General features: G+C 47.3%; 1 protein-coding gene across 5 annotated transcripts in view; it reads right to left on the bottom strand.

Annotated features, from left to right (window-relative positions):
- Window positions 1-14125, bottom strand: part of PLEKHM1 (pleckstrin homology and RUN domain containing M1) — a 47619-nt gene that overhangs the window by 25138 nt on the left and 8356 nt on the right. For all 5 annotated transcript variants that reach the window (XM_086685494.1, XM_086685493.1, XM_086685492.1 and 2 more), the window contains 3 exons: window positions 12812-13059; window positions 10472-11098; window positions 3584-3995 (listed from right to left, as the gene is read on the bottom strand). In XM_086685494.1, the coding sequence (XP_086541620.1) occupies window positions 3584-3995; window positions 10472-11098; window positions 12812-13059 (1287 nt within the window). The remainder of the gene's footprint in view (window positions 1-3583; window positions 3996-10471; window positions 11099-12811; window positions 13060-14125) is intronic.

Below are 14125 nucleotides of genomic sequence, written 5' to 3' on the forward strand. Positions count from 1 at the left end.
TCAGTGAAAGAAGCAAAAGAGTATATACTGTACAGTTCCTTTCATACGAATGAAGTCGAACAATAGGAGAAATTAATCTACGGTGCTAGAAGTCAGAATAGAGGCTTCCTTTAGAGGGGAACAATGGGACAAGGCATGAGAGAGCCTTCTGGTGGGCTGGAAATGTTCTATGTTTCCATCTGGAGGGTGGCCATAGAGGGTACATCGTATATAAGTACTCACTGAGATGTGTACTAAAGATCACTTTACAGCATTCCTCGAAAACGTTCTAAAGGGGGAAATAATAGTCTTTTTTTCTAGTAAATTTTTAAAAATCTTTATTTTTGAGAGAAAGAGAGAGAGCGCGCGCGCAGGGGAGGGGCAGACAGAAAGGGAGACACAAGAATCGGAAGCAGGCTCCAGGCTCTGAGCCGTCAGCACAGAGCCCGACGCGGGGCTCGAACTCACGAACCACAGATCACGACCTGAGCTGAAGTCGGACGCTTAACCGACTGAGCCACCCAGGCGCCCGGAAATAATAGTCTTTTGAACAAATGGTGCTGGTACCACTGTACATCAATATGCAAAAGAATCGAGCTGGGCCTCGTCCTTATACCATATACAAAAGTCAACTCAAAATGGATCATAGATCTCAATGTAAGAGCTAAAACTATAAAATTTTTAGAAGAACGCATCAATCTTTGTGACCTTGGGCTAGGAAACGGGTATACACGGGACACCAAAAGCACAAATGGCGAAAGAAAAAAATAGGTAGACTGGACTCTATCAACATTGAAAACGTTTATGCTGTAAATGTTACCACCAAGAAAGTGAAACGACAACTCACGGGATGGGAGGAAACTGTTGCTAATTATGTATTTAATAAGGGTATACAATCCAGAATATATAAAGAACTATTATAATTCAATAATAAAAAGACAAATAATCCCATTTTAAAATGGGCCAAGGGGTGCCTGGGTAGCTCAGTGGGTTCAGCATCTGACTCTTGGTTTTGGCTCAGGTTGTGACCTCACGTTTCGTGAGTTCAAGCCCTGCATCGGGCTCTGTGCTAGCGGCAAGCAGCCTGCTTGGGACTCTCTCTCCTTCTCTCTCTGCCCCTCCCCTACTCATGCCCGCACTCCCACAAAATAAGTAAGTGAAAAATAAACAAAATAAAATAAAAATGGGCCAAGGTTCTGAATAGACATTCCTCCAACGTAGATCTACAAATGGCCAAAAGTCACACAAACAAGATGATGCTTGACATCATTAGTCATTAAAGAAACGCAAATCGGGGCACCTGGGTGGCGCAGTCGGTTAAGCGTCCGACTTCAGCCAGGTCACGATCTCGCGGTCCGTGAGTTCGAGCCCCGCGTCAGGCTCTGGGCTGATGGCTCAGAGCCTGGAGCCTGTTTCCGATTCTGTGTCTTCCTCTTTCTCTGCCCCTCCCCCGTTCATGCTCTGTCTCTCTCTGTCCCAAAAATAAATAAACGTTGAAAAAAAAAATAAAAAAAAAAAATAAATAAAGAAACGCAAATCAAAGCCGTAAGTAGATACTGCTCGTGCCCTCGGCTAGCTATAATGACAATTTTTAAAAAGACAGTAAGAACTGTTGGTGAGGATGGAATACATTGCTGGTGGGAATATAAAATGGGGCCGCTGCTTAGGAGAACAGTTTGGTAGTTCCTCAGAAGGTTAAATATAGAGTTACCATGTGACCCAGAGATTTTGCTGCTGGGTATACATCCAAGACAATCAAAAATATACCCACACAAAAACTTGTACATGAATGTTCATGGCTGTGTTATTTATATTAGCCAAAAAAATGGGGGGAAAAAAAACAAAAGTCTACCAACTGATGAAGGACAAAATAAAATGTGACGGGTTCATACAAAGGAATCTACAATGAATTATTACTCCCTGAAGCACAGATCAGGCTCCAACAACGATGAATCCCGAAAACAGTATGTTAATTGGAAGAAGCCAGTCACCAAAGGCTGCATATTACAGGATTCCATTTCTGTGAAATGTCCAGAATAGCAAATCTATAGACAAAGGAAATAAGTAGTTGCCAGGGGATGAGGGGAGTGAGGCGGGAGGAGGAGGATGGGGCGTCACTGCTAATGGTAAGGGATTTCTTTTCTTTTCTTTTTAAAATGTTTTTATTTATTTTTTGAGAGAGAGAGAGAGACAAAGCATCAGCAGGGGAGGAGCAGAGAGAGAGGGAGTCTGAAGCATGCTCCAGGCTCTGAGCTGTCAGCACAGAGCCCGACATGGGGCTCGAACTTGTGAACCACAGATCATGACCTGAGCTGAAGTCAGACCCTCAAACGACTGAGCCACCCAGGCGTCCCAAGGGATTTCTTTTATGGGGGATGAAAATATTTTCAAATTCGATTGTAGTGATGGCTGCACAACCTTGTGAATATACAAAAAAAAATGGAATTATACACTTTAATTAGGTGAATTGTATGGTATATGAGTTATATCTCAATAAAGCTATTTAAAAGTGTGTGTGTGTGTGTGTGTGCGCGCGCGCGCGAGCGCATGTCCTAATCTATTTCACGGCCTTGGCCCCATCCTGAGTTACAGGATCTGGAAGCTACCGGATGAGAGATACGCACGGATGGAGCTGAAAAAGCAAGACCATATCCTAACGTGACCCCAGACAGCAGCTGGGATAAACCTGGGGTTCTGTATGTCTGCGTGCACACGTGCATACAACTTCCTACCCTGGCTATTCATCCTCAAGGACAAATGTGAAATGGCAAAGAGCTCAGGTCCACAGCTTTGACACCGCTTCACTGGGCCGATGGTTCTCAAGCCTCTGACCCATGGCTCTGTGCAGGAGATTCCCAGGGCTGGCTTCCCTCGGGGTTATCAACAAAGGAGACCGGCCCATTCTAGAGCTGCACTGCCCAACAGAAACAGAATTCCAGCCACATGTATCATTTTAAATGTTCTACTAGCCACGTTTTTAAAATGTGAAAAGAAACACGTGTAATTAACTTTTATATTTAACCCAATATCAAACATATTTTCATTGTAACACATAATCGATAAATGATTGAGTATTTCACCTTCTTTTTTTTTCAGACGAAGCCTTCAAGACCCAGTGTTTATTTCACATAGCTTATCTCAGTTTGGACTAACCACATTTTACACGCTCATTCAACAGCCACGTGTGGCTAGTGGTTACCATAGGGGATGGTGCAGTTCTAACCTGGCTCATATTGCAAGATGAGTATTCTCAAAGTCTGGTATTTTAGCAAATCTGAATTTAATAATAACAAGAGCTGAGGAGGAAACCAAGGCTCAGTGAGGCAAAGGGCCTCGCCCGAGGCCTTGAGCTGATAAGTGGCAGTGGTTATGCGCAGGGTCTATGATCAGATGAGAATTATCTTCTCTACGGGGTCAATGTGAGAGGACAAGAGAGACCCATGGGAAGGGACTGGCACCGTGCCTGGCTCACGTCCGCCGTGACAGATATGAGGGGCTAATGGAGACAAGGCAGAGACCACTCGGGGTGGCTAGCTGGGGAGACCCTGCACCAGCTCTGAGACATTTCCCCAAGACCTCTCCCCGAAAAGCTTGTATCACTCACCGGGCTGGTGGGTGAGGACACCCCAAGGCTCCGTGCAGCTCCGTCATCCTCCACAGACTTCTGCTGGCCGCTCCCCGGGCTGACTGCTCTGGCCGCCGCCTCTCCCACGGGACTGGAAGGCCTCTGGTCTAAAATGCTCACCGAGGGGACAGCTTTGGCAGTGCCCAACTGCAGCAAGCCCAGGGTGCCAGGTGCCTGGGGAGGCGGCTCCTGCTTGCGGTCCCCATCTTGAGTCCCAGAGGATGCTTGGGGCGGGAGGGGCTCTGCGGGCACATCAAAAGGGATGCTGGCCTCCAGGCCGGGGAGGGGGAGTGAGGCCCGCCCCGTGGGAATCTCCATTTCTCCGCTCAGTCCGCTCAGTCCGTTGGTTGGCACAGAGTTTACCTGGGCTTTGCTGAATTCCGACAATACCCTGGAAGTTTTTAAACAGAGAAACCTGTGTGACAAGCTGTCGGCTAGAATGCCCAAGGCTACTGGGACGGCGGTAAGAAGGCAAAACTGCTGTCTGGGGATTTCCAAAACAAAACATCCTCGTCATCCACCCACCGTGCTCCTCTGCTTACACACAAGCCTTCCTCTGACACGCCTCACAAAGTTTCTCCCCAGCTGGGACTGAGGTAGAGTGGGCGGCCAAGGGAACTGCGGGGCCCGGGATCTCCAGTGCAAGCGCTGGTCCACCAGAGCTGGGCCGTATGTGGGGTCCCAGATGCCTCCTGTTCCCAGGACCTGCTGCCGGAGATCAGTGTACACGGGGTGCAGGAGTGTGCACGCAAGTATACATGGGGTGTGCACCTGCTCACTCTTCCAATGGTACTGCCTCTTCCTGCCCTTCAGTGGTGCTTCAGGGACTACGGGGAGCCACTGTTACTGTTTTTACATACACACACACACACACACGCACGCACATGAAAACTACTCTGGGCCTTCTAAAATGTGCACTGGCTAGTGGCTGCTCCCCTTATCCTGAGGCTTCTGAGAATCCACATTCTGTTTCTGAACTAGAACTATTTGCTGTCTCCTCCTTTGTTTATGAACCAATAGAGTATGTCACGGGCGAATACAGATTCCTACAACAACAAAGCTACCCGGGGCCCAAGAGATTGCCCATATCTGCCCTAATGGTTTACACTGGGTCAGAAGACGTGCCAAACTCCCCTTAATGTGGGCTCATTTCCATAAGGATTTTAGAACTCAAGTTTCTACCTTAATGTCTTCTGGCTGAGCTGTGTGCTCTTATCTACATCATAACCCCAAACAACATTTCAAGACATGCTAGTCAAACATTGGTGAACAACCCATACATTTATGGGCAGCTGATTTGCAGCCCAAGACATTTCAGTGGGGAAAGAATAGTCTTTTCAACAAATGGTGCTGGGATAAGCGAACAGTCCCATGCAAAAGAAGAAAGTTGGACCCCTACCTCACACCATATAAAAAATGAACTCAAAATGGATCAAAGACCTAAAAGTAAGAGCTAAAACTATAAAACTCTTAGAAGGAAACAGGTATAAATCTTTGGGTCAGGCAATGGTTTCTTATACGACAGCCAACAAATAAGTAAACAATAAAAAATAAGTACGCTGGACTTTATCAACACTAAAAGCTTTGGTGCTTCAAAAGGATACTATAAAGAAAGTAAAAAGATAACCCATAGAACAGGAAAAAAATCTGCATATCTTATATCCAAGGATTATCATATATCTGATAAGGGTCTAGTATCCAGAATATAGAGAGCTCTTACAATTCAATAATATTAGAACAAATAATCTGACTGAAAAATGGGCAAAGGTTTACAGAGACACTTCTCTAAAGGTATACAAATGGAAAGTACATGAAAAGATGCTCAATATCATTGGACGGTAGTGAAATACAAATCAAAACCGTAATAAGATACTACTTTATGCCTACCAAGATGCCTATAATAAAAAAGACAGAGGGGCACCTGGGTGGTTCAATCAGTTAAGCATCCGACTTCGGCTCAGGTCATGATCTCACGGTTCGTGGGTTCGAGCCCTGTGTCGGGCTCTGTGCTGACAGCTCGGAGCCTGGAGACTGCTTCAGATTCTGTGTCTCCCTCTCTTTCTGCCTCTCCCCAACTCATGCTCTGTCTCTCTCTCTCTGTCTCTCTCTAAGAAACATTAAAAATTTTTAAAAAATTAAAAAGGCAGAGAATAACAAGTGTTGGCAAAGGTGTAGAGAAAATGGAACTCCTACACGCTGCTGGCGGAAATGTGAAGTGGTGCAGCCTCTGGGGAGAACAGTTTGGTAGTTCCTTAAAAGTTAAACATAGAGTTACCATATGAGTCAGCAATTCAACTCATGGGTATATACCCAAGAGAATTAAAAGACAATGTCTGCACAAAAACCTGTACACGAGTGTTCACAGCAATATTATTCACAGTAGCCAAAAAGTAGGAATAGAACAAATGTCCACTAACTGAAAAGATAAAACAAATTGTGGTGTATTCACACAATGGAATATGATTCAGCCATGACCCATGCTACAACACGGATGAACCCTGAAAACCTACTAAGTGAAGGAAGGAGGTCACAAAAAGCCACATATTGCATGATTCCATTGGTATTAAATGTCCAGAATAGGTAAATCCATAGCTAGTGGGTAAGGGGTTTCCTTAAAGGGTGATGTTGGTTGGCTTTGGTTGGCACACTGCTGTAGCCCCACAATAGGTTCCTAAAGTTCACGGACTTCATTCCTTTACCCGTAAAACCGGCACGGTAACAGCACTCACCTATGACTGTGTTCAAGGCTGAATGAGATCATATAGGTAAAATGCTTATAGAGTGTCTAGCACAAAGTAAGTACTCAATAAACATTAACCTCAATTTGTCATTGGTTGTTCTTATCGCCACTGGCAAGACTACTTAGCCTCTACACACATGGCTATAAAAATGTAAGGAAAGAGAATTACGGAAATATTCACCAGCATTACCGAAATGGTTATCAATTATAAATGATCCCTCATCTGTAAGACACATTTTAATGATGGAGTGGACTGGGTGTGGGAATAAAGAAACACCACCCGACAGCAAGAAGCTTGTGTGATAAATTAGAGTTTCCACCAAATCAACACCACGGTCAGGATGAAATCAAGTTCACAAGAGTCTCACCAGGATCAGAGCTGGTCGGCAGGACCCAGAGAGAATAAGAGACATGCACATCAAGTGGGAAAAAGTGCTAGAGATGAGGTTTTGAAGGAAAAGTGAAAGAAAGAGAATTTTCAAAACTTTTGAAGAAAATGCAACCAACATAGGGCTGAAACGGTGACACCGCTCCGGTCCTTCCACTTCTGTCCAGCTCAGGGAAGCGTTTTTCAAAAACTGCCTGTTCAAAAATTCTAGAAGTTTGTGCTTTCATTTAGAAGACAGTCTGGAAACGTATACGTATTATATACATACGTATATTGCGCGTACACAGAGGCGTAGGTGTGGAATAAAAGCATGGGCTGGAGAATCGGCATGACCACCCCATAAAGTGCCCCCGCCAAGCGATTCTGAGCCTGCGCTTTTCCTGAGCGCGTGGACTAGCGTGTTGGGGTCCACGGCACCACCTGGCGGTCAGGGGTGCTCATGAAAGTACAGGAGGGGGCCGCATGTGCGAAGAATCATTTCCCCCAAGAGAAGGCCTCATGATAACGACTCTGACAAATATCATCAAGCACAGATCTGCAGCCGTGTATACACAGACAAGTAGCGCGAGAACTGACATCACGGGGACCCCCAGTAGTAAAATGATAATGACACCGCCTATGGAGCACTCACCCTGTGATTGGCACTGCTCTAAGCGCTTTGCATACCTTAACTCACCTCCTAGCATTCTTATCCCCATCTTGCAGATGAGGACATCAAGGTCAGAAAGGTTGAGTATCTTGCCCGGGGTCGCAAAGCTGGTTAATGGAAGACTCCAGCAGTCTGGCTCCTGAGTCCACACTCCTAACCACCTGCCCCTAGCTGTGCTTCTCAGGGATCACTATAATTCAGACCCAACCAACACAAAAGAAGCTATTCAGGCCATCAATCCTCTATTCACAAAGCAAACTGCAGTTTGGTTTCCAGAAAACATTAAGTTAATACATTTCATTGGAATGTTATATCTTTTGTACTTTATGTTTAACTTGTAGATGATTTTAAAAAACTTTTTTTAACATTTATTTTGATAGAACGCCTGTTCTCTCTCTCTCAAAATAAATAAACTTTAAAAAATCCACGTAAACAAATATTAGTAATATGACAAAAATAAGCGAACTCTTAACTGCTGATGTGACTCTTCACCCTCAGACACACCCTCTAAGAGCTGGTGTGTGTGGACGTGCGAAGATAACTTCAAGCCCAGCACTCAGAGTGATGGTGCTGGATGTGTGTGTTTGTGCATCTGTGTGCTCTGTGTTTGCTGGTTCCGCACGCCACTGCCCCGCGCTGGTCTGTACATCCTGACCCTCTTCCCTTGACTTCTCCCACAATGCCCAGGACGACGCTTCCCACACAGGGTGGACTGTCAACTGATTCAACGGCCTTAAGCTGGAATTTTCCAATCACAAGACTCACGAAAGATAAAAGCAGGGCACATGACAGACAGAGGGCCGGCGGGCTGGCCTGTGGGAGGAGGAGACACAAGGAAGGGTTCAGACAGGTGAGTGAACTTAAGTCACGCCATGGGCCCAGCCGATAGAGCGGGGATTGCTCCCTTCCAGGATGTTCTACCTAAATTCCTGTTTGATGTTTGAAAGTTCTAGCTAATGTGCTCTGTTGCTCAGAAGCTGCTTCAGCCGTAATTCGCCCCCAGGCATCTGATCTGATTCTCAGCCAGAGAATCCCTATGAGGGAGCCTCCACTTTACAGATGAAGAAACAACCTCACAGAGCCAACGCTTGGCCTGCCGTTACTGGACTTGTGACTGGTAGAACAGGGCTTGAGGCCGGATCCTGCTACAAGCCAGTCCGTACCGGCACCCAATCTGGTGTTCTTCCCACAGCAGCTGGGAAACCTGTAAAGATTTGAATGAACCAAGAAGGTAGGGGCACACAGGAGTAGAAAAGAAGATCCTAGACACTGGCTGAGGGAACATGGGTCTGGTTGAAGGAAGCGCTTAATAAAAATTTACCATTTTCGGGGCACCTGGGTGGCTCAGTCAGTTAAGCGTCCGACTCTTGATTTTGGCTCGGGTCATGATCTCACAGTTCCTGGGATCAAGCTCGGCATCACGCTCTGCACTGACAGCGAGGGGCCTGCTTGGGATTCTCTCTCTCCCCCTCTCTCTCTCCCTGCCCTTCCCCAACTCATGCTCGCTTGCTCTCTCTCTCTCTCTCTCTCTCTCTCTCTCTCTCTCTCTCTCAAAACAAATAAATAAACTTGAAAAAAAAGTTTATCATGTTCTACCTATTAGATGAGCAAATATCCAAAAGTTTGATAATACCTTCTGCCTACAAGGCCGAGAGGGCACAGGTACATTCCTGACAGAGTGTAAACGGCGGTTATCTATGAAAATTGTAGATTCATTTATCCTTTGCCTCAGCAATTCTGTTTCTGGGACTTTACTGAACAGAGATAGTTGCATAGACTTAAAAGATCACATACACACGGTTATTTATAGAAAGAGTGAACTCCAGTGTCCAGTAAATACAGGGCTGGTCAAATAAACTAAGGTACATTCATACAATGGAAACACATGCCACAGGGGAAAAAAAAAAACTGAAGAAACTGATATGAAGCTCCAAAACAAAAATTCTGATCTCTTCTAAGACAAGGTATCAAACAGTATATTTATAATAGCTTTGTGGGGATGGGGCAGAGATAAGAAATATAAAAGACATTTAAAAAGTCTATTCATATCTGTTAGATGCATTTAGAAATGTCAGAAAAAGACATGTAAAGGGGGTGCCTGGGTGGCTCGGTCAGTTAAATGTCTGACTTCAGCCTAGCTCATGATCTCACGGTTCGTGAGTTCGAGCCCCACGTTGGGCTCTCCGCTGTCAGCACAGAATCTGCTTCAGATCCTCCGTCCCCCTTTCTCACTGCCCCTCCCCTGCTCATTCTCTCAAAAATAAATAAATAAACTTTAAAAAAAAGAAAAAGAAAGATGTAAGGAATTAATAATTATGGTTACAAAGGTGGAAAAGACGTTTCACTGTAGGTAGACTTTTTTTTCTTACCATAAAAATAAATCTACTAAAAAACGAATGTTTCAAAAGGGCCTGAACGAAGAAGGCTCTGCTGTGGTGAGCATGGTTAACATAGAGAGATGGTGACTCACTACGTTGTACACCTGAGACTAATATAACACCGTGCGTCAACAATACTCAAATAGAAAAAAGTTCTTTTAAAGAGATAGCTCTGCCCAGGGTCCCTTCTCTAGTCAAGTTCATTGCTCCCTGTGCTCTTCCTCCACTCACTTGCTTGGCCCCTTTTGTGCACCACCTCCTCCAGGCCTCATTCAGGGTCTGTGTCCTTCAGAGGCCTTCTGGGAGGTCGCAGCGGAGCACCCTGACGCGCTGGGCTTCACTGCGTCTTTTGGAAGTCGTACATCTAACTCCGAACCGTTAGTTTCCGCCCTAGAGGCAATAATATTTTACACGAAGCCTCAGACAAATTAGGTAACTTGTCGAAGATCAGCCAGGGGCAGAGCCGGAGCCTGATTCAGCTCTGAGCCCTCCCTGAATCCATTCTCCTCGCTGCCCCATGTTGCCTCCAGTTATAAGTCCCGGCAACTCTAGTCCCTGAGGAAGAGCCACGGTCCTCTTTTCCTTTATGCCCTTAGAGAGCTCAATGCTCAGTGACAGGCAGTCACATGCCATAGGAAGGGAGAGAAAGAGGAAGAGGAGAAGGAAGGAAGGAAGGCAGGGGGAGGAGAAGGAGTGGGGGGAGGACACTCACTCTTGCAGAGACGGGTCTGAGTCATCGGCATTTGCTGTCCCCAGGTCGGAGTCGTAGGACATGGGCTCCTCAGAACGGTCTGGACTCTTGGAGCCATTCTCTTGGAGTAGGCAGCTATCAGAGTTTAGGCTGCAAGACAGCTGGGATGAACTGGCGGTGTCCAGGCTGAGGGAGGAGGCCGTGAGCTTCCGGTTCCGTCGGATCTTATGGCCTGAGTGCTGGACTTCGATGTCCTCCGAGCCTGAGGAATGGGAAACTGAATCCAGAGACTCTTTCCGCTGTAGTTCTGTCCCAGAGGTGGTGAGGGGGTCGAGCTCAGAGAGTGGGCAAAGCCCAGAGAGAGCCAGTGGGGTAAGCGTCCACTCGTTTAAGATGGCGGACTTGTAGGAGAGCTCGAAGGATAAGGACGTCAGTCCCTGCAGGAAGCTGAGGAGGAACTCGCCCTCCTCGGCGTCTCGAAGCAGGGCTGCGGGCTGATAGTACTCGCACAGGCGGGCGGGCTCCTGGAGGAGCAGCTTCAGGTAGCACTCCATCAGGCCGTCATTGAGGGCCAGCCTCAGCCAGGCCCGGCAGCGGCCCACGTCCGTGCTGACAAAGATCAGGTGCTCCAATTCCGAGACGATGTGTCTGCGGGTGGAGAGGACAGGCTTGTTTCAAGAAATGATTTCAGATCACGGAGGATTGTTTTATCCACTGGTGAGCAGGAGCCAGTAATAACGACTGCAAGTATATACAGGCTTGGGAAAAAATCTCAGAGAGCAGTGTTCTACAGGGAATTGAGAAATATTTAGCTACAACTCCCCACTTTTTCGAGGTTACTGTCATGCAGGATAATTGCCATTTTTGTTACAACTCCCCAGGCGCCCTTGACATCACCTGCTCATCCGGCATACATCTGATGAGCCCCTAAGTGCCAGGTCTTTGGAGCCGTGAAGATACAGGATACAGACATGGTCCTGCCCTCAGTCCAGGTTACTACCTTTCAAGGGCACACGGAGGTGAACCCTGTTGTCAGTAGAGCTGGGGTGGGGGGAAGGCAATCACTTCCAGGTTGCAGTAAGAACAATGCCTTAGGCAAGGCATTGAGGGATTAGGCATAGGGATTAGGGATAGGCAAGGCATTGAGCTGGGCCTTGAGGGATTTCAAGCGGCAAAGATGGAAGGGGAACCTTAGGCACCAAGGACTGACAGCAAGTGGTGAGCACTCCCGTTACAGCACGGGGAGGAGGAGGAGCGGCTGATTGGGTTGCAAAGTCAGGTGATGCAGGGTCTCGAGCATCCAACCGGTGAGGCAAAGTGGGGCAAGGGTCCCCACACCTGGCTGTGCGTCAGAATCACCTGGGAACGTGGTCAGGCTACAGATTCTGGGGCCCCAACGAAGTGAATGGGACTCCAGGCTAGCACTGGGGAGCCTGAGAGTTTTTACACCGGAAATGACTCGACCGCAGTCACGCAGACTTCTGGGTGGGCTGGTCGGGATAAGATCAGGTACCAAACTCAGTTCCCGAATCCTTGGTCTGATGTAAATGCCCTTCCTCTGACCATCACAGTGCCCTGAGCACGTCTCGCCCATAGGCGTGCGTGCTCCACAGGGCTCAGGGAATGAGCTCGGGTTAGCTTAAGCTCAATAAATGTGGACCAGCTTAAGCTCAATAAATGTGGACCAGCTGACCTAAGGACAGACAGAATGAGATAAGGGGGACAATTAGAAAGCCACTGCCACCTAGGAGTGAGGTAAGAACCTGAGATAGGGCGGTGGCAGTCAGCATGAAAAGGAAGATACAGACCGACAAGGCACCTTCAGGCTGAAGGTGGCATTTAATAGCCCTTAGAGGCAATGTGCCAGCAGCTGCTTGCTCCAAAGCCCAGGCAGTTAGGGCCAGGGCCGCAGAGGCAAACGACCCAGGGTGGATATTCAGATGATCTGGATTCCACTGCTTTAAAAAATGCCACAGCCTCTTAGGATATAATACTTAGCATAGAGATGTTCAAACATTCCAAGGCAGGGTCAGCAAACCTCTTCTGTTAAGGGCCACTTAGTAAAGATTTTAGGCTTTGCAGGCCACACACTCTCTGTTCCAACTACCTAACTTTGCCACGGTGTGGCAAAAAGGCGGCTCCTGCTAAAGGCGACCAGCCAGGGACCTGAGCAGCCCCAGGCCATTGCCTGTGCGCTGAGGGGCTCTTGAGGCTTGGTCTAACAATAACCCCTATCTCACCCATCTCCATTCTAGAACACAGAGCATCTCTGCTGCTTTCCCATAGAGCTGTAGAGGGAGAGCCCAGGGTCACCCACACTGAAGCTCCTCCCCAAAGCAAAGCCTCCCCTGCTGATCTCACTTGTGGGTGACAGCTTTCAGGAGGGGCCAGAAGACAGGCTGAGGCAGAGGCTTCTGGTGGGCGCTCTTCTTCCTTTTCCCTCCGGCCTCGGCTCGGATGTGCTTGGCATGCAGGCCGTGGATAAATACAGCCTCCAGGGCACTGCACATGGTGTTGGCATCTCCGTCTTCGCTAGTGACCACTGTGTCCGAGGACACGTACTGCTTCTGCAACGCCTTCACAGATCCCACTAGCTTCTTCTTGATGACCTAGTCAGTGTCAGACATAACACAGGCCCTTAGAAGATCCTGCGGTGACCCCTGGAAGGGAAGTGCTTATCACCAAATACACGCACACCCACACACGTCTCACGTCTACCTGTGGGTGTGTATACAGCAAAACTAGCACAAGCTAATCATAGAAAACAAAGATGGGCGCCTGGGTGGCTCAGTCGGTTGAGCGTCCGACTTCGGCTCAGGTCGTGATCTCACGGTTCATGGGTTCGAGCCCCACGTCGGGCTCTGTGCTGCCAGCTCAGAGCCTGGAGCCTGCTTTGGATTCTGTGTCTCCCTCTCTCTCTGCCCCTCCCCCACTTGCACACGCACACACGCGCTCTCTCTCTTTCTCTCAAAAATAGATAAACGTTGGAAAAAAATGTTAAAAAAAGAAAGAAAGAAAACAGAGACAAAGCATAGAGGAGAAAAGGAAAATTACGTACTTATACCCCCCAGAGATAGTTATTTTTTTGCAAAGATATTTGTATATTTTTCTTTTGTTTTGCTTTTTAAACCGAACTTCAGTGATTTGATAGCCATAGAAATCTTGTGTTTAAATACCGGCTCCATCATAGTTACAGGTGTGGGAGCCTGGGTGATCCATCTAGGGCAGGGGTGAAGCTTTCCACCTTGTTTAGGGGTCTACGATTCCATGAAGAGGCTACCAGTGCCACTTTAGAACCATAAAAACACCAAGAAAACAGGAGCATGGTCCACATTACGAAAGATCCTAGGGGCACCTGGGTGGCTCAGTCAGTTAAGCATCTGACTCTTGATTTCAGCTCAGGTCGTGATCTCACGGTTTCTGAGTTTGAGCTCCGTATCTGGCTCTGTGCTGACAGTGTGGAGCCTGCTTGAGATTCTCTCTCTCTCTCTCTCTCTCTCTCTCTCTCTCTCTCTCCCCCCCCCCCCTCTGCCCCTCCTCTGCTCATGCTCACTCTCCCTTTCAAAATAAATAAAATAAACGTTATTTATTTAAAAATATCTTTTTAATGTTTATTTTTGAGAGAGAGAGAGAGAGAGAGAGAGAGAGAGACAAAGTATGAGGGGGGGAGGGGCA

The sequence above is a fragment of the Puma concolor genome, chromosome E1 (genome assembly GCF_028749965.1).
Source record: "Puma concolor isolate L17-30 chromosome E1, mPumCon1.1.hap2, whole genome shotgun sequence".
Lineage (NCBI taxonomy): Eukaryota > Metazoa > Chordata > Mammalia > Carnivora > Felidae > Puma > Puma concolor.